Source organism: Colias croceus, chromosome 27 (genome assembly GCF_905220415.1).
Source record: "Colias croceus chromosome 27, ilColCroc2.1".
In the NCBI taxonomy this organism is placed as follows: Eukaryota; Metazoa; Arthropoda; class Insecta; order Lepidoptera; family Pieridae; genus Colias; species Colias croceus.
Genome location: NC_059563.1, coordinates 4,321,098 through 4,346,881, shown reverse-complemented (window position 1 = coordinate 4,346,881; position 25,784 = coordinate 4,321,098). Strand labels below are relative to the sequence as shown.

Genomic DNA, 25,784 nt, shown 5'->3' with positions numbered 1-25,784 from the left:
AAATTAAGGGCTTAAAAATCCTTGGTTAAAACTTACTCGTCGAATAACGTATTAAACTACCATTTCAAATATGTATTCTAATTTTATTGTTCGTATTTGACAGTTTACAAGTGACATTTTAATATTATCGTGTAATACTTTATTGGACGGGTGACTGAGTTTTACCCAAAGATTGAAAAATCGACCCTAATTCGAATTAAACTTATAACAGTGCTGTTACTTTAAGGCACCATTTAGCTTACTATTGGGTTGCATTACACAGTATGAGACAATTTAAAAGAATATTTAATTTAGAGAAATTAAATGTTGATGAAAAATGTTCTAATGACTGCCATAGTGGGTAAATTTTAATTATTGTCTGTTAAAAACAAATGTTATCTTTTTAAGTAAAATGTCGGATTTGCAAAAAAAAAGTTGTTTTATTTAATATAAAAAATAACTTTATTTTAGCGTTTTAAAAGTGCTCATCTTCAGCAGCATTTCAATCCGTTTATTTCTATATATTATAGGTGTCACAAAAATAAAACGGTCATCAACATAATATGAAAAATGGTATTTATAAAAAATAGGTAGGTATTTCATACAAACAATCATACAATATTTTGATTATTACAATTAACATACATAATTTTTTATGGACAAACTCAAATAAAACCAGAAACACAAAGTTGTGTATACAAATAGGTACTGATTTATTTTGACATCATTCTCATTTCATCATCATTTTGAACACAAAAGTATCCACTAATATCTAGTCAGTTGACGAACAAAATAGAAAAAATTACAATACAAACTATAAAATATATGTTGATAGATGTTACAGTAACTAAATATATACACAATTGTGTATTATAAAATACATACACAATCTAATGAAACAATCATGACGATGCATACAGTCAATATGTATTACATTATTATAATAATATGTACATCTAGGATATAATAACAATCATTCAATCATCTCTTACACGCGCACACATACCGCGAACTAGATAACGTGTCGTAATATTGTACAATGGGGTTGAATGAAAGGATAACAAATGCCACAACTGACACAAAGGCACTTATTTATATACTCAAAGGGCGCCGCTAACTGCAAAGCAACAGAATACTGTATGACTAAGAATTCCGCCTAGTGTCAACCAATGCTATGAGTAAAAAATCTGGAATTTACATCATAACATAACAAGCAATTGTCCTATTTATGGAAAGATTATTGTCTAGGGAAATTGAATCATAATGGCAAACACAACCAAATCCATTCATTCATCAGGAACATTCTAATCATCATTCAGGAACCATTCAAATCAAGTACAAAAAGATGATGCATTATCGATCACGCCTCCCTTTTCGAACGTGGATAGTTCTGCCTGGGAGTTCTTGGGCGGTATGCCAAACCGTCCAACAATCCTCAAAGCACATAGCCTCGTCGCAGGCTACGCATTTCAAACGCACCATCTTTTGTGTACCATTGCGAAAACAAATGTGACAACGCATTCTCTTATTAGAGGCGAGGTATTTGGGTGCGTGGATAATGTCACTTCTTAGCCTCGTATTTTCCGCTACAGGCACTACAATCTCCCGTGACGGGCGGCGATGAGCCGTCACGAGGGCTGAGGCGAGCTGTTCGCGGAATTTACGATGCGTAAGCAAAGCCATATTTCGACGACCCAAAGAACTCAACAATAATATGAGCGCGTTGTGCACACTGACGTTCAGCAGCCTTTTAAACATTTTCATGTACCATTTCAAACATCTCTTTCGCTCCAACAAATACATAGAGAGTTTTTGATCTTTCAGATCAACACCTCCCATAGTATTGTTGTAATCTCTCACAACTACGGGCTTTTCAAGCTCGCGTCCAGCCTTTCGACTTACATAGGTTTCGTCGGTGTGGTAGGTGGAGATCATAGTGACTACTTTGGAGTCTTTCCATGCAATGCATGAAACGTCACCAGAGTGACGACTCACGATCGTACCCTTGGCCACATTCTTCGGAACCTTAGCAATCTCCTCTGGTACGTGTTCGCGATTAGGGCGCAATGTCCCCAGACAATCAAATCCCAACGTTTTAAGGTACCGTGCCAACGATGGGCAATTATAATAATTATCCATCGTAACACAGTGTCCTCTCCGATCGAGACCTTTCAATAAATCGAGTACCACTTGGGTACTCTTGCCAGCTAAATCAACACTAAGAGCCACATTGCTGCGTTCAGAATTCTTCCCAGTGTAAATATCAAACCTGTACATATATCCAGTTTTAGACTCGCAAAGTTCAAAAGATTTAATACCAAATCGCGCGGCCTTTGATCTTATAGCTTGAGCCCAGGACAAGCGGCCCTTGTATAAGGTCAATGACTCGTCAATAGCTATATCTTGATTTAAATTGTACAAACACTCGAATTTTGAATTTAAATGGGAAATAACTGGTGCGAGTTTCCGCAACTTTGCTGAAAGCTGTATTCCTCCACTTAACGGCAAATCCTGACTCACATCAGAATTGTCCGTAAAATGCAGAAATTTGCTTAGCAATATGAAGCGGTTGTATGTCATCAACTGTCTGAACTTTGGCATTTCCAGATAGCTGTTGACCTTCCAATATTCATGCTGAGAAGTACGCGGATCAATCCCCATGAATATATAAATAGCAAAAAGCAAATACAACTCGTCTACATCGGTGTCAACCCAACGATGTAAACGAGATGATGCTTTCAAAGTGCCAGCTGCAGTTTCAGCATCGACAACTTGCTTAGCATATCTATTGGTTTCCTTACAGATAAGCTCCATGATGTCTCTACTCCAGATATCTGTAAAGGCTTCATAGGGCGTATCGTAGTCTTTGATAGCTCCTGGGGTTGGCCCTGAAAAGGTTTCAGGCACACCACCAAAGCTATCAAAGTTTGCTTGCCAATGGAAAACAGTAGACGTGCCAACCCAGTTGTCGACAGCTTCATCCATTGCCCTTTCCACCGATTGTACAATTTTACGAACACGATCATCCAATTCGTCGTCGTCCGGGATATTTCGAGTCATACCGCCGGAAGCAATGAGTTCGTCGACATCGAATTCATCATCGAAATCGGAATCGAACTCACTGCCTTCGGTTTCCCGTATTCTAGTGTGCATAGGAACCGTAGTACCTGATGTTGATGGCACAGGGTCGGGCACACTAGACGACGGTGGTATACACCCGGAAGTGCCTGGCGACGGCAACTCACACACCCACTTCCGCACATGCTCCATTTGCTCCGGATCCTCCAGCGCAGCCTCATCCTCTTCCTGGTCCATTCCGCAGGCGGCTGTCCTCTCGACTGAGGTGAAACTAATAAAAAAAAATACAATAAATAAAGAGTGTGTGTACTTATGTACACGCGTTAGAAGTTATACTTCTTTGGCGTATGGAAAAAATACTAGAATATACAACTTGAACATAGTTATCAATTTTTAATACCACCTAGAACTACCTTCATGCTGTTAAATTTAAGTGTCGGTGTGCGCGCGCATCGTGAAAATTCACTCTCAACATTTTTCTCCATCGCGCCTAAAGAAGTATAACTTCAAAAAGTATAATTCAGTAATCGATACATATTTTAACTTTAACCGGTGGTAGGTTTCCTGTACTTGGCCGTCTAGGTAGGTACCACCGCAGTGCCAGTTATTTTACCGTGAAAAAGAAGTGTTTTAATCACTTCTGGGTTTCGGCGAAAGGGCACTATATGCTAGTGTAGTTACTATGTGGCGGTTGCAGGACTTAGTCCGATAGTAATTACCTCCTGTCCATGGTTGGTCGTGGCGCTTACCATCAGGTGCACGATCTGCTGGTCCCGTTACATAGTGGCATAAAAAAAAACCTCCCAACTAAAAATTATTAATTAAACTTACTGAATGGACTCTTCGACGACACGTTTTCTTTTGAGAGATCGCCTGGGAGTGCACGTTCTTATTACAGGTTCTGTAATTCGAATGGAGCCCCCAGGGGCCCTTGTCGTCTCAAAGGCCTGATTAGGCGGTGGTGGCGGTGGCAGAGAAGAGCTAAAACAAAATTTATACAGATTTTCAGGCTGATCGTGCGGGGTGAGGTAAGTGTGCAGAGCACCGGCTCGCGCTCAGACCCTCATCAGAAGGGACCGGTGTCACTGAACGTGACCTTGACATTATTTTCCTTAACCCGTTGTGGGTACTGCTCATAGCCGGCACCGATCCCGATAGTGTCGAGGTAGTTCACAAAATCTAGCTTTTTTATGATTACTGAGTTTGAAAATTGTATTTACCCTATTGTTCTATAATTATATGCCATGTATGATATATTTTTGGAAAGAAGAAGAAACTAGTTATAGCATAAAAATGTAATCATGACGATATATTATTTCTATAGAAATTGATTTTATTTTGTTTTAATTTTAATTGCTTACATACTAACACTCACATGATAATGCTGAGTTATCAAATGATCATATTCACGTTTTCATATCACTACACGATTGTCAAATACATTCACTTATATTTTCACACATTAACCCCAATGGGTTGGGGCTCAATAGCCCCAAGCGGCCCGATCGGTCCACGACACAATAGATTTTCTATTGTGTCTGTGATTCCGGGGCCTGAGTTATTAACACAACGTATTTCACTACGAATAATAACAAATCTCCATTATTTACAAACAAGATAAAAAACGCCATTTTGCGTCCCAAAATATATTGCGCACTGACAAGTTGAGACACTTTTTAACTGAGTATTCTTCAAAATTCAAATATCCCTAAAACCAATATCATAAACGTATTCTACGTAAAATTTCCAGTAATATACGTCTCAATTATCAATCACCTTTCTATTCCTCTCGGCATAATTCACAATCCAAATATTCGTTTCACCAAGACAACCATCACACACTACGCTCGATGACGCAACTCAAGTATGATTCACTTTTTTTATTTATTTTGTGGTTCTTTGACTGCGCGGGCGAAGCCGCGGGCGGAAAGCTAGTGCTAAATATGTATGATATATTATTGTTAAGACTTCCCTAATTTTATGTGTAATATATTATATTGAATTCTTGGGCACAATAATTATTTATTAAAGTAAAAAAAACTAAAAACATTTACCTGATAACAAACTTGATCCTCTTGTCGAGTTTGGCTCCGAGCATCACTTGGTCTTCAGTCACTTCTGGCACCTCACCTGTTGTCATTATAATTTGTATTATATTATTAATAACTAGCTGTTGCCCGCGACTTCGTCCGCGATTAGGTCGTTTTTCGTCATTCGTTGTTTAAAAAAAATACGTGACACTTTATTTTAAAATTTTCTTAATTATTGTCTCTTATAAAATTTAACTACATTAAAATTGAACACTCTGATAATAAAATCTTAAAATCTGAAGAAAACATGAATGTGGTTTAAATTCTACATTACTTAGTATCAAATAATAATCTAAATTAAATGTAGATTAACAGTTTGAGCACACCATTATAGAATATGTACCTAAGTATTAAATTACGTTAGTTTACATAGTAACTTTACTAAAAACACGATGACTATCTTTCGCGCTCGATACCACAAACTAAGCATGTTTGTGGTAGGTACGTGGCCCGCGTCACTTGACCCCCATCTGGATCCATGATGATGATTCCATCCTGAAGATGATTCTGAAGATGATTCTGAAGATGATTCAGAAGATGATTCTGAAGATGATCCAGGATGATTCCATCCTGAAGATGATTTCTTTTGCCTGGAAGAAATCACCATCGCCTAACAAATATAATGTGTTTTCTTATAAAACCGTTACATAATTTATTTTATCTACTTAAATAATGAAAATGATATATTTATAAAATATAAAACATATTATTTAAAATGATTAAAAATAAATAAATGAAGCAACTACGATTCAAAGAAAACATCTTTTTCAGTGTGAAAATGCTCTAAGCAATCCGGGATGATGAACTGTATATCATGTACCTACTCTGATCCCAGTACGGTCGGTACGTCGATAGCCATAACGATAAATATTATAATCAGATAACCGCAAAGTCAAAATAAAAACATTACTTGTAAAGTTGTGAGTGCAAAATTTACGTTTCATTTGGCAATAACATTTTTTTCGGTACTAAAACGTAGTAGTTTGATATGTGGTTGGCTGCCCCTCCTCTCCTTCCTGAAAAATATCCTCCAAAATTTCCCGAGATACTTCCAATGATTGAACCATTGGACGTTGGACATTAACTTCAGTCAAAAATTGACGAAGCGGATGATTACTAATTTCCACATAATCCTCGCTGCTACTGTCTTTATCATCAAATCATCAATTTTCAAGTGGTGTAGTAAAAATATCAGCAGAAATCGTCTTCCAAAGGCGATATAATTTTATTAGCATTGAATAAAAAAATCAAAAGTTAACTGTAAATCTATAAAAAAAGCTACTTACAAATAAAATTTTATCAAAAACTTCTGTTCCCAATGCACCTCAAAATAATAAAAGAATCATTCATTTCATTTCATTTCAATAAATACCTGTAAGTAACAACTTATGTGGGAACGCATGATGGTGAAAATTCACAAAACACGAAGATTGCATTTGATATTTTTGGTTTTATGGCATTCAATTGCTTTATAAATATCACTACATAGTATAAAAAAGTCGCTTTCTGTGTCCCTATGTCCCTATGACCCTTTGTATGCTTAAATCTTTAAAACTTCGCAACAGATTTTGATGCGGTTTTTTTAATAGATAGACTGATTCAAGAGGAAGGTTTTAGTACATAATTTATTAGGTTTTAGACAAAGCGGACGAAGCCGCGGGCGGTAAGCTAGTAAATTTATAAAACACGAAGATTTTAAAAATTGTAACTAATGAACACAACAATATATTATTATACTCTTTGGAACACAATCATTAGATTAACTGTAGATAATGGTGTCTATTTTTACTTAAAATAATAAACATCTAAGTAGGTACCCTCACTTTAAAAAAAATGTAGTTTATTATTTACACGAAATATATCTTATAGGGAACGGAAGATATGGGTTAAAGAGTTAAATAAATAAATAACATAATTATATTTAAATTATTAATTTTTAACATTGTGTTCAGTAGTGTTAACATGTAAATTGATTTGATTTTTACGAAATCTCATAGATGGCGCTGTTACAAAATTAACATTATACAACTTACATTCTTTAAGCTATGTTTCTCTTCCCAATAGATAGGGAGGCGAAGAGGGGAATTTTCTGTAATACTCGAGCGTGGCAGTTTAAGATATGAGAGATACCTTAGACCTAATAGAACAACCTTGTTAACTATTTAGCTCTATATGTAGTGACGCGCGCCTAGGATAGACGATCAGATTAGTAAAAAAAAATCGATAGTCTGAAATACTCGAGCGCGTCAGATTAAGATATTGGGGGTTGATTTTAGTGTTTTAAGACTAAATTTAACTAATCTGACCATAAGTCCTTGACGCCGCCGAGTTATAGGGTCGCGAACTTGTAAAAAAAAAACGTTAATCCGGCATTCTCGAGCGCGATTGTTTTTATTTTTATTTTGAAGAATATAATCTAAAACTTACTAAAAATACAAAATCTGCCGGTTTCCGCATGTCCGGAAGTCTGGAGGAGCCATTTCATCTTCCGAAAAACGCGTTGCAGCATATAAGTCGCGAACTTTACTTTTTCCAAAAAAAAAGTTTAAATAAACAAAAAAGGTAATTTTATTTTACAAAAAAAGGTCTCTTTTCATTTTTGTCCAAAGTTAAAACTTTTTTTACTTGAAGCATCGTAAAAAGTCAAACTCCCGGTTTTTTGTGTATATCTCAAAAACTGAGGGAGTTAAGAAAAATTGATATGAAATAACGATGATTAAAAAAAAGAAACCCACAAACCTTTTTCGGTCAGATTAAGAGAACCCACCTACATTTTTGTCAGATTAAGAAAATATGCTTTCAGGATACAGAGATAAACCTCCCCTACGAAAATCTGACGCGCTCGAGTATTTCAAAAGGACTCTTTTTTTCTGCATTTTCAAAAATTCATCATAACTTATCGTCATGTCGTAATCGTCAGTTTTTTTAAGGGGAGCTTCCTTGGGGCCTACTTAACACCCCTTCCGAAAATCTGACGCGCTCGAGTTAATTTTTTTTTTTGTGCATTTTTGACGAATTTATATTCCTAGCCCCACCACGCAAACCGGCAGATTAGTATACCGTTGTTATCAGAGGGACTTGGGGCATACGTAGTATGAATATCTGACGCGCTCGAGAATGCCCAAGTAACTGTTTTTTTTTACATTTTTGAAAATCCGTACACGCCAAACCCACCGCTAAAATGGTTTTTACCATAGAAGCTTTTCTTTTCGAAATTCTTTTCTCTTTCGATTTTGATAAGTCTCGACGACGCCGTTGAATTACGTCATTTAGCTACCTCGCCTCCCTATCTACAAGTTACTTAAATGGCATAATTTTTATAGTGTCAATCTAGATATTGTCAAACAACATTTATATATGCGTCATTTGATTATTAATTTCCAATAGTTAACGTGTAAATTAACATTTAATAGATGGCGCTGTTTCTAATTTGTCTTTATAGTACTAAATTCATTAAACTGTTTCTCTGCCCAAATTACGTAAATGACATAGTTTTTATTTTGTAAAGCTAGATAATAGCATGGCTTACTCGAAACCAACATTTAAACATGAGTCTTTAGATTGTACGCTGTCGTAATACACGGAATACGTAAGAAAAATAAAGGTTCACAGCTCCTCCCCCGTAGGTGATAGCTTGATAATATGTAGCCTATAGCCTCACCCGACCTGTTAGTAATATTCATGCAAAATTTGAAGTCAATCTATGCAGTACTTTTCGAGATTAGCTCGGACAAACATACAGACAAACAGACAAACAGACAAACAGACAAACAGACAAACAGACAAACAGACAAAAATTCTAAAAACTATGTTTTTGGCTTCTATATCGATTATAGATCACGGCCCAGGTATTCTTTTAAAAAAATATTCAATGTACAGTTTTGACTTTCCTACGATTTTATTATATGTATAGATTATTATTGCTATTAGTAATGCCTCCTCTACATTACTCGAAGTTGAACGAGGTAAGACGAATAGAATAATGTAGAGAGGCAGTTCGGCTTACTTCATCCCACTTTACCTCACCTCGGCCGACTTCCGTTTGTTGTCGGTTTTTGTGCCCGAGTCAAAGGGCACGAAGTTACTCGAAGTGCGTTCTGAATATGAACGAATGCGCTCCTCGCGAAGTTTTGTAGAAGAAGTGTAGAGGAGGCATAACAGCGTGTTGTTATTTATTAACACTTTATTGTACTGGCATACAAATAAATCCTTAAAATTAAAACTTATAACTAGTCCAGCACAGAAGGCGGCCTTATCACTTAACAGTGATCTCTTCCAGGCAACCTACTGTGTGGAGTAATATTATGAAAAAGGAGGTAGGTAGTAAGTACAAAAAAAAAGAAGTTGTTTTTTTATGTTATGAAAAATGTTGCAATAATATTTCATATGAAAGCAGACAAAATTGCGTAGGTCATCTAGGTAATTTCAGTATAAGTAGTTATCAACGAAGCTTTTACATGTAGATTGTATTTGATGTAATCAAATCGGTTTTTGTTACTGCCAAATAAATAATTTATTACTATTATTCACACCTGGCATAGATACAGCTATACTAAATCCAATAAAATACTACATCCACAAATTATATGACAATATTTAGAGCCGATTTTTCAATCCTTGGTTAAAATTTATCTGTTCAATAAGGTATTACACGAACATATTAAAATGTCACCTGTAAAATACTTTATTGGACGGATAAATTTTAACCAAGGATTGAAAAATCAGCCTGTAATAACTCAGGCCCCAGAATCACAGACACAATAGAAAATCTATTGTGTCGTGGACCGATCTGTCCGCTCGGGGCTCAATGGGTTAAAAGAATAAATGTACAAACTGGTTTCTTCCTTATTCTCGCTGTCAGCTGTACTGTCATCTGCTTCCGCTGGTTCGGTCTTCACTTCCACCGCTTCCTCAGCATTGTCTTCAGTTTTTACACCATTTTCCTGAATATTAAAGGGAAATTAGTTTCAATGTTATTTAAAACTTTTTTGGGGAAAATCTTTGTATCTACACTAATATTATGAAGCTGAAGAGTTTCTTTGTTTGTTTGAACGTGCTAATCTCAGGAACTACTGGTCCGATTTGAAAAATTCTTTCAGTGTTAGATAGCCTATAATAATAAACTTAGAAATACTGCAGCCTCAATTCAACCCGCCCTATTAAAAAAATAACTGCAATCAATATTTCAAGGTTTGAAGTCAAAGTTTCAAATTATTACTATAATAGGAGTAGCAGCCAGTCTTGATGATGACGTTCTTCTAGTAGTTCTGGGAGCTGGTTTGCAAGGAGTGGGAGGCTCGTCGGCATCCTCTGTTGAAGTATCTAAAATTGATGTGTCGGGAAGGTCTGAAACAAAAACATACATATAGATATCTCAAAATGTATCAATGCATGTGAACACCATTGATATGCTATGCTATGTCTATATCTGACTAATGAAACAAAAATCACACATAGTTTTATCATTCTCAAGTGTGAAAAAACTGTGAACTACTTTAAGTACTTATAAAATTTGTAATTTTTCACCATGAGCATTTATCACTAACTAGATTTATAAAGATTGAGGTATTGAATTGAGGTGTAAAATTGTAAATATAAAAAAAATGCTTATACATGAGTAAACAAACAATTGATTTTATAACTACAAGTACAAACATATTACAAGGAAACAAATTTAAAATTGATATATTATATTAGATCTTAATGATTTCCTCAGTGTCATGTTTTATTATTTAAATTGAACATCAAAATATGTACCCGCTAGTGCCCGCTACAATGTAAACGTACCTAATCAATTCGCTTTTCGAATGGGTTAGGTAGGTACGTTTATAATTTTGAAAGGTTTTGGGAATTGGGAAGCGTACCTAACCACTAAAACATGGAGGCGGCGTCATTTTACACGTGCTCAGATTGATTTATAGTTTAAATAATATCGAAACATTGCATTATTATTACTTACGATAAATATACAATTTAATGCTTACTTTTTCCTGATTTAGCTTCGAGCGCCTTTTTTAACCTTTCCACTAATGCCGGCTTGTTGCCCTTAGTGTCTAATCCGAGGGCACCAAGCTCCGATCGTAGATCGAGCACTTTCATTTTAGCGGGATCCATGTTTAAAATAATTCTTAACAATTCTTATCTATTTCACTTAAATTAGTCAATTTTACACAATTTAACGCAATAACACACAATTACACAACAAAAATAGCATAACCCGCGAATATGCGACGTGCGAAAACTGCGAATAGAATAGGTATTTAGGCGCCAAGCTCTTTGGCGCCAAGTCAGAGCGTTTTCACATTGTCCGGTCCGATATCGGATATCGGGCGCCGATAGCCGATATCCGATATCGGAGGCTAAGTAAAATGTATGATTTAGGTACCTGTCTTTCACATTGTCCGGTCCGATATCGGATATCGGAGCCAACACCGATATTCCCGTGAACTATCGGACGATAATGTTCAGTGTTACCAACTCAATTTTCGAAAAAGTAGTATACCAACAGCAAAAAAAGCACTAGTTTGTGTATTTTCAGTCATTTCTAGGCGCTAAATGTAAAAAAAATCCTTTCATTTACTTTAAACCTTTTTATTAAGAAAACATTCATATATGTATTTAAAGGCATTAAAAATACTATTTTTACGGGAGCTACTTTAATACCGTCCTATAATATACGGCAATTGGCTGAACTGAAGTAAACAAAAATAGATTGCGTTCTTAAATTCAACCGTATCTTCGAAATATTAGTGTCTTTTATCTTTATTTACTCATTCTGCCTCGCTCCTCCTCCTACTTGGACTACTGTTGTGCTGTAAGCTGTTTATTGTATTGTTGTCATTGAGTCACAGATTTAGTGCTTTGTTTTAGCGCCGATATCAAACCTGTATAATAAATAGCACATCTAAATAATATTAAGTATAAAATAATATCAAATCTTTTTTATATTTTACTTTTCCAGCTATTTTGAAGTCGGTTTCTTTTTTGTAGTTATTTTTACTGTATGTACAACTACGATCTATCAGTTGAATTTTTTAAAATCAAACTCTTTTTATTGAAAAGAAAATTTACAATACGGCAATTTTGTTGAGTTTTCTCTAAAATTTCAGAATTAGAATGCGGCGACCTTACATTTTGTCAAGAACGCGCGGCGACTTTTGAGCATGTTTGGCTTGTTTACTATTTTGGTTGTCTGGGTTCGTGCTTAGGCCCCGTTTCCACCTGCAAGTAAACTCGCGGAAGTCTTGCATGAGTTACTTGCAATGTCGTTTACATATCCTGCAATTTATTGCTGCAATAAATGTCATGCAAGAAGCTCGCGCATCATACTATCGCAACTTATCGCGGAGGTGTTTACACACGATCTTGCGAGTGACGGGATAGGAATTACTGTTACAATTTTTCTATTCTATTTTGTGAAATAAATCGTATACTATAATTTATAATGTGTACTATTTAATGTAAAATGATCTAATGAACTAATGTAAATAATATATTGTTTAAATAATAACTTAGTTAAATTATAAAATTAGCATAATATAAATATATTGTATGCCAATTTGTTGGTGAATTGTGCGGACATGAAATTTATTATAAAAACTTTGTAACCACAACTCAACAAATAAATTTTCATTTCACTTCATTTTCAAAAAATAATCACATTATTCCATCTTAAGATCTCATATAATCCTATTGACTTTATAGTTTCTTCATTCTTCACAAGAGCATTCACGACTCATTAATTTCAAATAAACAAAAATCAAAAGCCATGTGGGCGATACTTGCAGCTTGCTGCGAGATATACGGAACTAGACCGATAAGCTGCGAGAACTGTCGCGAGTAGACGCAGTCATGTTTACACATGCTGTCGCAACTTCTCGCAAGAAGCGCTTGACAAACTGTCGCGACAGAACTTGCAACATAGTTTACACATGCAAGCTGCTGTCAGACAGACTGTCGGACAGTTCTTGCAGAAGTTTACTTGCAGGTGGAAACGGGGCCTTAGATTATTTAAATGGCTATATTATTATTAGTCTGTGGTACTACGTAGATAATTTACTATTCTGTGGTAGATATAGGTAAACCAGAATCTGATGGCAATTAGGGAAATCAAAATTTTGAGTGTGCAACCCTAGGGAAAATGGACTGAACGATCTTGATACTGCTTATTTTTTATTTTGTCCTCAATATCATTTAGTCACATTACCTAAGTGGACAATACTGTACTTAATAATGAGATATCCACTTAATATTACGTAGGTAGGTACATACTTACATGTATAATATAGGTACAATTATACATATAATAATAGGTAATACATATTATTATATACACATACCTATATTTGTATATTTATTACCAGTATGCCATGTGAAAATATCGATATAATGATAATGTAGATCAAAACTGCTTGTATTTTTTTATAAAATAAAATAAAATAAAAATAACATAAAACTATGTTTATTTTCGTAAGTATTAACAGATACACATTATAAAATTGACTTGGACAGCTTGGACTTGAAGATTAGCCGTATTGGAAACTCCTGTAATAAGTTTTCATAAAATTATATTCTAATCAACAAACAATATTATACATATAATATTTTTTTAAATTTAAAGTATCAAAACGGGTAAGTCCAATTTACCAATACAATCTTCAAAATTGAAAATTGTGATGTGTTGGACCCTTCTTCATCGAATGTTTTCTTATCAACAATATAAACAACACATCTCGCTTGTGATCGCAGCGGCATTTTCGACATTTTCGAAGATTTTTTAGACAAAATCCTAAAAATTATTCATCAACTGCAAAAAAGACAAATAATTTGACAACCAATTTGATAGTTGTCAAATAAGTTGCCACATGAAAATCTTTTATTTCTTAAATAAAAATATGCCATCAGATTCTGGTAGACCTATAACAGCACCTACATTTGTAAATGTAATTTGAATTTATATTTGCCAGTTTCGTCGCTTTAATACTGAGTTGAATTTTATTTTATTTTATTTGTATAAGAACATAACAGTCGTACATGATTTAATATAAAAAAGTTCTAAAAATAATTCACTACGACCACACAACATGTTCTATTATTAAAAAAAGAAAAACAGCATATAAAAAAACAAGCCTCACAATGAAATTGAATATTGAAACTAGATTCTGACTCTGCAGAGGGTACAAATCCAAACTCCGCAGTCAGCAGATTAAACCGGTTTGAAAAACATAGTTTATTTATTACTATTTATTTTATTTAAAATAAAGTTTATTTTTTGTAACATAAATGCATCCACTGTTTTTTTTAATTCTCCATATATCTACTTTTCCAGTTTCTGGCAACACTCATGATATCGGGACGATATTATCGGATAATGTGAAAGGGCAAATTGTGTCCGATATCGGATATCGGCTATCGGCTTCCGATATCCGATATCGGACCGGACAATGTGAAAACGCTCTGATCAGAGCGTTTTCACATTGTCCGGTCCGATATCGGATATCGGGCGCCGATAGCCGATATCCGATATCGGAGGCTAAGTAAAATGTATGATTTAGGTACCTGTCTTTCACATTGTCCGGTCCGATATCGGATATCGGAGCCAACACCGATATTCCCGTGAACTATCGGACGATAATGTTCAGTGTTACCAACTCAATTTTCGAAAAAGTAGTATACCAACAGCAAAAAAAGCACTAGTTTGTGTATTTTCAGTCATTTCTAGGCGCTAAATGTAAAAAAAATCCTTTCATTTACTTTAAACCTTTTTATTAAGAAAACATTCATATATGTATTTAAAGGCATTAAAAATACTATTTTTACGGGAGCTACTTTAATACCGTCCTATAATATACGGCAATTGGCTGAACTGAAGTAAACAAAAATAGATTGCGTTCTTAAATTCAACCGTATCTTCGAAATATTAGTGTCTTTTATCTTTATTTACTCATTCTGCCTCGCTCCTCCTCCTACTTGGACTACTGTTGTGCTGTAAGCTGTTTATTGTATTGTTGTCATTGAGTCACAGATTTAGTGCTTTGTTTTAGCGCCGATATCAAACCTGTATAATAAATAGCACATCTAAATAATATTAAGTATAAAATAATATCAAATCTTTTTTATATTTTACTTTTCCAGCTATTTTGAAGTCGGTTTCTTTTTTGTAGTTATTTTTACTGTATGTACAACTACGATCTATCAGTTGAATTTTTTAAAATCAAACTCTTTTTATTGAAAAGAAAATTTACAATACGGCAATTTTGTTGAGTTTTCTCTAAAATTTCAGAATTAGAATGCGGCGACCTTACATTTTGTCAAGAACGCGCGGCGACTTTTGAGCATGTTTGGCTTGTTTACTATTTTGGTTGTCTGGGTTCGTGCTTAGGCCCCGTTTCCACCTGCAAGTAAACTCGCGGAAGTCTTGCATGAGTTACTTGCAATGTCGTTTACATATCCTGCAATTTATTGCTGCAATAAATGTCATGCAAGAAGCTCGCGCATCATACTATCGCAACTTATCGCGGAGGTGTTTACACACGATCTTGCGAGTGACGGGATAGGAATTACTGTTACAATTTTTCTATTCTATTTTGTGAAATAAATCGTATACTATAATTTATAATGTGTACTATTTAATGTAAAATGATCTAATGAACTAATGTAAATAATATATTGTTTAAATAATAACTTAGTTAAATTATAAAATTAGCATAATATAAATATATTGTATGCCAATTTGTTGGTGAATTGTGCGGACATGAAATTTATTATAAAAACTTTGTAACCACAACTCAACAAATAAATTTTCATTTCACTTCATTTTCAAAAAATAATCACATTATTCCATCTTAAGATCTCATATAATCCTATTGACTTTATAGTTTCTTCATTCTTCACAAGAGCATTCACGACTCATTAATTTCAAATAAACAAAAATCAAAAGCCATGTGGGCGATACTTGCAGCTTGCTGCGAGATATACGGAACTAGACCGATAAGCTGCGAGAACTGTCGCGAGTAGACGCAGTCATGTTTACACATGCTGTCGCAACTTCTCGCAAGAAGCGCTTGACAAACTGTCGCGACAGAACTTGCAACATAGTTTACACATGCAAGCTGCTGTCAGACAGACTGTCGGACAGTTCTTGCAGAAGTTTACTTGCAGGTGGAAACGGGGCCTTAGATTATTTAAATGGCTATATTATTATTAGTCTGTGGTACTACGTAGATAATTTACTATTCTGTGGTAGATATAGGTAAACCAGAATCTGATGGCAATTAGGGAAATCAAAATTTTGAGTGTGCAACCCTAGGGAAAATGGACTGAACGATCTTGATACTGCTTATTTTTTATTTTGTCCTCAATATCATTTAGTCACATTACCTAAGTGGACAATACTGTACTTAATAATGAGATATCCACTTAATATTACGTAGGTAGGTACATACTTACATGTATAATATAGGTACAATTATACATATAATAATAGGTAATACATATTATTATATACACATACCTATATTTGTATATTTATTACCAGTATGCCATGTGAAAATATCGATATAATGATAATGTAGATCAAAACTGCTTGTATTTTTTTATAAAATAAAATAAAATAAAAATAACATAAAACTATGTTTATTTTCGTAAGTATTAACAGATACACATTATAAAATTGACTTGGACAGCTTGGACTTGAAGATTAGCCGTATTGGAAACTCCTGTAATAAGTTTTCATAAAATTATATTCTAATCAACAAACAATATTATACATATAATATTTTTTTAAATTTAAAGTATCAAAACGGGTAAGTCCAATTTACCAATACAATCTTCAAAATTGAAAATTGTGATGTGTTGGACCCTTCTTCATCGAATGTTTTCTTATCAACAATATAAACAACACATCTCGCTTGTGATCGCAGCGGCATTTTCGACATTTTCGAAGATTTTTTAGACAAAATCCTAAAAATTATTCATCAACTGCAAAAAAGACAAATAATTTGACAACCAATTTGATAGTTGTCAAATAAGTTGCCACATGAAAATCTTTTATTTCTTAAATAAAAATATGCCATCAGATTCTGGTAGACCTATAACAGCACCTACATTTGTAAATGTAATTTGAATTTATATTTGCCAGTTTCGTCGCTTTAATACTGAGTTGAATTTTATTTTATTTTATTTGTATAAGAACATAACAGTCGTACATGATTTAATATAAAAAAGTTCTAAAAATAATTCACTACGACCACACAACATGTTCTATTATTAAAAAAAGAAAAACAGCATATAAAAAAACAAGCCTCACAATGAAATTGAATATTGAAACTAGATTCTGACTCTGCAGAGGGTACAAATCCAAACTCCGCAGTCAGCAGATTAAACCGGTTTGAAAAACATAGTTTATTTATTACTATTTATTTTATTTAAAATAAAGTTTATTTTTTGTAACATAAATGCATCCACTGTTTTTTTTAATTCTCCATATATCTACTTTTCCAGTTTCTGGCAACACTCATGATATCGGGACGATATTATCGGATAATGTGAAAGGGCAAATTGTGTCCGATATCGGATATCGGCTATCGGCTTCCGATATCCGATATCGGACCGGACAATGTGAAAACGCTCTCAGGCAAGTTATCTTCAATATGGCGGCCAGTCCCTTAGGGAGGGGATGTATTGGTTGGATTTAGCCACAGAGTATCAATCGTAACTTGTTCCTTATAATAGTGATGTAATATTACGACGTTAAAAAATGTTTTGGTAAATTATAATTTTTAAAGCGAAACAAAAAAAAATGTACTAAAAACGTTAATTTTGTATTGCATATAATAGCTGTGTTTTACCTGAAATAAAACACATATTAAATACTTACCTATATTTGAAGCTTACTTATTGAGAAGGTACCTAGCTTTTTCCGCCTATTTTCCCTCTCTTTCTCGTTGTATATATGCTATCTCTCTCGCACACGGCACACCTCTCACCAGGTGGCGCGGCCGGCGCACGATAATGTGCAGGCGCTAGATCTTCTTCATTGAGTCGAAATACTCAACAGGTGGACGTTAAGTGTAAGCTTCAAATATAGGTAAGTATTTAATATGTGTTTTATTTCAGGTAAAACACAGCTATTAAACACTTGACCGTAATTTGAAGCTTACTTATTGAGACCTGTTTGTTACCCACCTGGTGTACAATATATGGACGCCAATGTGAATTTGAATAGGTACATAAGTAATTACTTATTTCTTTATTTGAAAGAGTAAGGTGTGCAGATAGTATACCAATAAATCACACAAATTTTTAAATTTTTATATTATTTATATTAACAATAAAAAGTTAATCAAATAAGAACCAAAAAGTAAATCATAATGATTAAAAGTATTAGAACTTATGAGATTGGTTCAAGCGTACCTTAGTTAACCTTTTGGGCTTGAAAAGTTAAAGTTACTACAATTTCCACTATCTTTAGCGTAAATCTGCGAAAGAGCAAGTAACGACTTTTAATTACGCAATTAGATGTTACTTACAAAATTAAGCAACAGCTCATCACCGACGAGGCAAGAATACCTCAAACTCAAACCTTTATTTATTCAATTAGACTTCTGTAGAAGCACCATTGAATCCTCATAACATAGATTTACCAGCTGTCTCAACTCACACAGTTCTAACCCAACCTGCTACTAGCGGACAAGTAGAGACCTTGGTCTTTACTTTTAGGGTCAAATAAATTAAAAGGTCATCCCTTGGATAAGGTAATAAAATAAACCAGGTAAGCGGTTTAAATTATAATACAGATAATATGTAACATCCAACCAAAGCGTGCGGTGTCTATTAATGTTTAGAGCCAACGCCACCGATCATAATATAAACATGGCTGGTACTTTCAGTGCAATGCATGAATTATTTATTTAAAACTGATAGGTTTTAAACTCTGTACTGGAAACATATAATGAACTCAAGAAGTTAGAGACTAAAATGATAAGAGCTTATCTGTGTCCCAAACCTGCAATTACTACAGCTAAGTACGTTAAGTTTTAATCAAATTAATTTTAAGGTATAGTTATGGTTTACATCAGAACTTATATACCAAAAGTCTCGGGACTACATAACGTGACTTATTTATAATGAAAGTGTTTGTGCATAACATCTAGGCCATCAACAGCTATATGAACGTCAGATAGGAAATGAGCCAAATTTATCCAGTAAGTAACAAAGGTTTTTAATTATACTTATTCTAATTCAACCAACTTCTACTAGCTACTCCGTATGTCTTTTGGGTAGACGGAGGCAAATAGGATTTTTCTTCCGACTATAACATTTGATATTTGGAAAATGTATACATTTCTGTATACCTTCAGAGTCAGATTCTAGTGGTGCAGCACTAAACACTGTCTATTAGGTGAATGGTGCTGCTGACCGGGCCTTCAGTTCTGCTTTCCAGAATACCTTCGCCCTTCTCGGTGCTACTACTACTGAAATAGCAGTACTCTTACACGTCGTTCAGGCCTCGAACTGACTAGGATTTCTCATATTATCGTTACAACCCTCGCTCGCTCTAACGAGAACAAATTATCGCTAAGGAATTCTGCTGCAGGACAATGGCAACAGATTAATATGCATTATTATGTTCAGGAATATGGTGCGTTCTGAATACTATCGTCGTCTGAAGGTATCTCCTTTCGATTAACTGCATTAAGGGTGCAGATCTGATCCCATTTTTGTTCCGTAGGAATGCTACGACTGCCTAAACGTTAAACTGGACAAAGAAAGTTGCCCTGAATATGGTCGGTTGTTCCAACATCCCTAATATGGCTAGCTTACCTTAGTTACCCCTTGATTGTAACTGCTACCAATGGAGGCACTGCTCGTGGGTTGTCCACAGTTTTTCGAGTGCAAAAATGAAGAACTGAACTCGTGGGGATCTATGTCGAATGAATCTGTTTTAAGATTATGAAAGGACAGTTGGTTGTGGATGCGAAGACAGGACGTTACTTTAGTCATCTGTAACCACCACGAGAGGCAGCCACGGACAGTGATATAGTAAGAACTAAACTAGCAAAGTTTAGTTGGCTTACTAGACTTTGTCATGTTTAAAATGCAGTATATCATCTGTATAGAATTGCATTTATGACCATTGATAAACTTAATTCAACCGCAACCACGAGAAGCAGGCACGGATATCGATATAGCAAGAACTAAACCAGAAAGGTTTAGTTCGCTTATCTGGTATATTTATAATGTTTCAAAAGCCGTATAGTCTGTATTGCATTGCATTTATTGCCCCCCCCCCCCCCTTCAAATCAAAGAAATGTGAAGTCATCTGGCAGAGCTTTCTCGTGAAGGGTAGGGGTTCCAAGTAATATCTAATAATACGAGGCTTTTGTTTGGAAGGATTGACCTTCCGTTATTAATTATCCTCTATCCTAAGTAACTCAATAGTCAGAATTCACAGCACTCGTTGAGTCCTTAAACGTTTTACGTTAATAGTTGCATATAAGTTTATTATATAATATAATAATCCTGGTGGGATGACAAGAAACTTGTCTAAGCAAATGATTATCCTAATCCCTCAGCGATTTATTGTTTGAGCCCTGAAGAAAAACTCATGGGTGCCATAATGAGGCCAAACGGGTTGATAAACGAGTCGAATAAATTGCCTACAAGATCGGGCAACTAAAGTAGGCCTATGAGAGGTCAACTATACATAACCAATCGTAATTTGTTACATTCAATCGCTTTGCGATTAAAAAATCTCTTCAGGTGATTTTATGTGAAAATTGGTCGGCTAGTGCCATGGAATTACGATAACAAATATACCATTGACACAAGGCTTGGTGACAATCCTGGAAACCACCGCCACAAATCATCTGCGAGATGATATTTGATCCGACTCGCCTCCCTTTGTTGTGATTCTCTGCATTGTGAGGCTCTGCATTGGTAAATACAATTTGTTCAAGTCGCAATTTCCATAATTGATAAACCAATGGTGGTTTCCTGATTAAATAAGCGTAAGCTAACCTTTTAGGATACAAAGTATTCATTTCATGCGTCCATTATTTAACGTCTCTTACCTATTTTATTGTATTTATTAGGTTATATTACTATACTTATATTGTATAGATGGCCCACTGTGAATTAGATTTCAAAACCTTTTTCTACCTACCTTAGAAGAGTGAAGATCCGTTACTGTCATCTCTAACATTTTCGTGGGTCCTCGTTGACGAAAGCAAATATCTATGATCATTTTAATGATCAATCCTTTGTATATTTGCACCAACCGCAATCAAAGCCCCGCGAGGGCCGATATATATTTGCACCATTTCCCCGTGAGGGACGGTCGTAATCAAAGCCCCGCGAGGGCTGATATATATTTCCACCATTTCTCCTTGAGGGCGGTTGTAATCAAAGCCCCGCGAGGGCTGATATATTTGCACCTATTTCCCTGCGAGCGACAGCTGCGCGAGGGATGTTTGTAATTTGAAATAAGTAGGGCCTTCCCAAAAATACTTAATAGTCACCCTGCGAGGGTGGGTTTAACCTGGCTAACGAACCTAACCTGCGAGGAGTAGCGGTTAAACCTAGCGGCCACATTTGTGTAATCTGCTTCGAGCAAGATTTAAGGTGCTAATATAAAATTAGAAGTTAATAATCATTTAAAATAATAATATAGTAACAAGGTACTTTAACTTATTTTCCAATGCTAGCAACAGCTGTCCAGGATGAAATAAGAATTGATTTGACAATGGTAATTAATTGTTATGTATATGTATATAAAAAGAAGGCTTTAACTATTTAATAAAGTCAAAATTCAAATCATTTACACAAAATTTTAAAATGAACTTCGATTCATATTTAATTTAGTTCATACAATCGATGTCACATTCAGTTGCTTTATATCCGTTAACATTCCTTACGAACGCAGCCATACGTGGCCATACCATCGTAGGACGGTTTTATTGCACAAAATAATCTCCGCTCACCCGCAATTTTTTACTTTTTGTCAAGGTGTACAAGTTTATAATATTATTCTAAAACGTTAGAATATGTGAATAGTGAATCCTTTGAAATGTCTCTAAATTTAATTTCTAATTAAGGTATCTCGATAACTATACGATAACGTCTCTTTCCAAACTAGAAAATTGAAATGTAAAATTTTGGCACTTACTCGTTTTAACCAAAAAGTTGCATCATTTGAAACATAGGAAACGTAATATAAATAAAAGTAATTTTCAAACCAAAATTGCTGTGTGTAATACCTATGTCTATTTTCGCTTATATACGGATCAGATTAATACTCATAAAAGGACACGTATAGACTACGGATACTTTTGAATGTGTGGTACGTTCATGGTACCTACTGAACATGTGCATTGTGCGTATTCCATCATTATTCAGATGAGCGGCTAACTCCCGGACGATTTATAACATATCTCGACATGTTCGGACACGTTGTGATTCGTGCAATTACGCTAACATCAATTTGTTCCTGTTATAGGTAATACCTATATAATTTGTTCTTTGAGCTGACTCATCTCGTTCGATAATTTTTAGTTATAAACTATACTCCGAACCGTTCCTAGTGATAACGACAATGTAATAAAGTCGTAGCAATGGATTGCATGCCTGTTAAGCTTTGAGTTGGCTCATAGGATTAGCCTTGGATTTATCCATACATACTATTAATATTCACTTGTAACCTTGTAATAAAAACACATTAAAAATGAAATAAAATAAAAATATCTATATAAAAGAGAGGGTATTTGATATATTTAGTCAATATCAAATAATCACAAAAGTAATATTAACGATACGAGTAAAGCCGAACGGTAAATCCGTTAAAATCTGCTTTACTCACAGTATTAGAAATTCAAATATTCATTAGTATATATTGCATTACTTATAAAATATTTCAAAAGAAAAGTAACTATTTCACGTAAAATGTAACGGTTGTATCGTTAATTTTAAATATCTAACATGCTATTAAGTATTTAAAGCATATTGAAAAATAAACTATTGCTGAAGGATTCACTAAAAGACCTCAGCATTTTAAATAAAGTCCAACGGATATACCGTCGATTTAAAAGATTTTTGCTCATTTTTAAGTAAAATGTCATTACAATAGATGTAAAAATAACTCACTGTACCGATCCGACGGGATACACTTTTTCACACTTTTAGCACTTGCAATATGCAATACTTAATACTTAATAGCACCAAGGTTGTAGTCTTGTAGACAACCTTCTCGCGGCGGAAGCTAGACGCCAATGAAGAAGATCTAGCGCCTGCACATTATCGTGCGCCGGCCGCGCCACCTGGTGAGAGGTGTGCCGTGTGCGAGAGAGATAGCATATATACAACGAGAAAGAGAGGGAAAATAGGCGGAAAAAGCTAGGTACCTTCTCAATAAGTAAGCTTCAAATTACGGTCAAGTGTTTAATATAAAATAGAAGGATATAATATGTACATCATCCTTCTTTTTTTTAGTTCATAAAAAATATCCAATGCAAACAATATTATTTTTTCGAAAATAGGGATAGAAAATTTTAGCTTGAATCCATTTGGTGTAGGTAAAAGGCGTTCGCATCGCACTAATACTGTAGCAAGTGACCTAATTCTTAGAAATTATAAATTATAGCAAAAACTCTTCGTTAGGAGATTACAGAGATCAGATTACTAGAGATTACTATGCACAGCGACAGTAACATGACAAAAAAAAAATGTATATTAGTATAGATTATGGGCGCGACAGAAACCATGCACAGTAATCCCCTCCGCATCACACTCCACGTTACGTGCCACCTATTGTACGAAGTGATGCTATTTTTATTCATTAAAAAAATGGCCAGGCTTTGTTGTCTGTGTAGGTATATTTAAAAATACTTTCAGATGGATTTAAATTTTAATAAATTAAAATTCTATGATGATGTAATAAATTACAAGGAAAAATAAAACTGCGAGTTGAAAACTGTTTACATACATTTTTATTCTTTTCAAAACTTCTATTGCCGATATATTTTTTTAGTTTACATTAATTATGAAACCATTCAGTCGTTCATTGTTAGCACTTCAACCAGCAACTGTTATTATATCACGTTAAACTCAATATAGAATATATCTACTAAAGTAAACATAAAAAAAAAAAATGTTGTGTGGTTTTATGAAACCACGGTAAAAGTGAAACTATTCGAACGGTTCCGAACACTGCTTTGTGTAGCGCATGTCGCGTGTCGGTCGGCTGCCGAGTAGGTATACCTACTCGGCAGCCGCGATACACGCGACATGCGCTACACAGACCAAAAAGTTTGAGACGATGTAATAAAAGTTTCACTTTAAAAAACTTTATCTACCGCTAAACCAAACGTCTATAAATTATACAATTCAAATTCATGCTTTTAGTTAAAAACCGCTCACACAACATTACAAAGTAGTAAATGCCAGTAAATGCGAACTAGGTACATATCTATGATCAGATTACAAAACTAATTGTTAAAAACAAGGAGCATGTCATACTTTATAAAATTATGATAAAATTGGATGTTTTATGAAACTGTAACTTAAAATTATTTGTCATGTTAAAAGGAACGACAATGAAGAAAAATTTAGCCAAAATAAAACATTGTGGGTAATAACACAATATACAGATACATACAGTAAGGAAACTTCATACAAAATGTTCGAAATGGCTCCCCCCCCCCCCCATCAAGCGTGTTTACGAGGGTATTGAGGGGGATCGATAGTAGCGTGTGACACATCCACAGATTTTGAATGACAAAGATACATAGTATAGAAAAAAGTTTAAAGTGTTGTCATTTCACATTAAATAAATATCGATTGTTTCAGTTTGTAGCCCTTTCAATAAATATATTTGTAAATACCGTATCTGACTACAAGTTAAAAAGAGACTATTTTTTAATTTCTAGAGATATGGCAGTATGAGTTTTAAATTATGTTGACATATTTTATACCAAATATATATTATTTTATACCAAATATATTTATTTTATACCAAATAAGAGTCCAGTCTGTTATTTAAAGATCTATTTTTTACGCAATCTAGAAGAGCACGAAAATCTAAAAAAATGGAAACCTTATAAAAATCTTGTTTAAATTTATGTGCATAATTACGTAAATATTAGGGAAGAAAAAGATAGATATTATAATTATTGTATTTTTATCGATACGTGACTTTACCACTTTGTCAAGCACTGAGCCTGTCAAACTATTTTCTTTTTCTTCCTAAAACAAAAAGGTAGAGGTTCTATGCTCGTATAATAATAATTTTAATTTATTTTTGCATATTCTGTGTTTTTTAATTTAATTTAATTTATCGTTTTAAAAATAAATAAGTAGGTATACCTACATACAAGTATTGTAAATTCTGGTTTAAAATAATTATTGAATATATTATGTATAATACAAACATCAAGCATTATAAATGATTTAGGTACATTAAATAGCCTTCGGCGTCCATAACAAAACAAGATTTCGAAACACAGCGCTGATAAAAACTTATTTACTTTTACAAGCTGTATTAATTTGGATTGTTTCTTCTTGTAAATTCATATTTAGGCTACACCATTTTTGTATTTTAACGGGTTTTAATCTCAAAATTACCACAAAATCAACTGTGAAAAA

At 34.3% G+C, this 25,784-nt stretch overlaps 1 protein-coding gene across 3 annotated transcripts in view; it reads right to left on the bottom strand.

Moving 5' to 3' along the window:
• Positions 1–538: 538 nt before the first annotated feature.
• The window catches only part of LOC123703864 (piggyBac transposable element-derived protein 4-like), a 32,399-nt gene continuing 7,153 nt past the window's right edge, over positions 539–25,784 (bottom strand). The window contains exons 1-6 of one of the 3 annotated variants that reach the window (XM_045652044.1): positions 11,132–11,412; positions 10,366–10,493; positions 9,982–10,090; positions 5,112–5,187; positions 3,889–4,038; positions 539–3,328 (exon numbers count right to left, since the gene is read on the bottom strand). In XM_045652044.1, coding sequence (XP_045508000.1) covers positions 1,333–3,328; positions 3,889–4,038; positions 5,112–5,187; positions 9,982–10,090; positions 10,366–10,493; positions 11,132–11,261 — 2,589 coding nt within the window. In that variant the 5' untranslated portion in view covers positions 11,262–11,412 and the 3' untranslated portion in view covers positions 539–1,332. Of the gene's footprint in view, positions 3,329–3,888; positions 4,039–4,833; positions 4,957–5,111; positions 5,204–9,981; positions 10,091–10,365; positions 10,494–11,131; positions 11,413–25,784 lie in introns of those variants that run through there. The other 2 variants (XM_045652045.1, XM_045652046.1) reach the window with 2 other exon arrangements.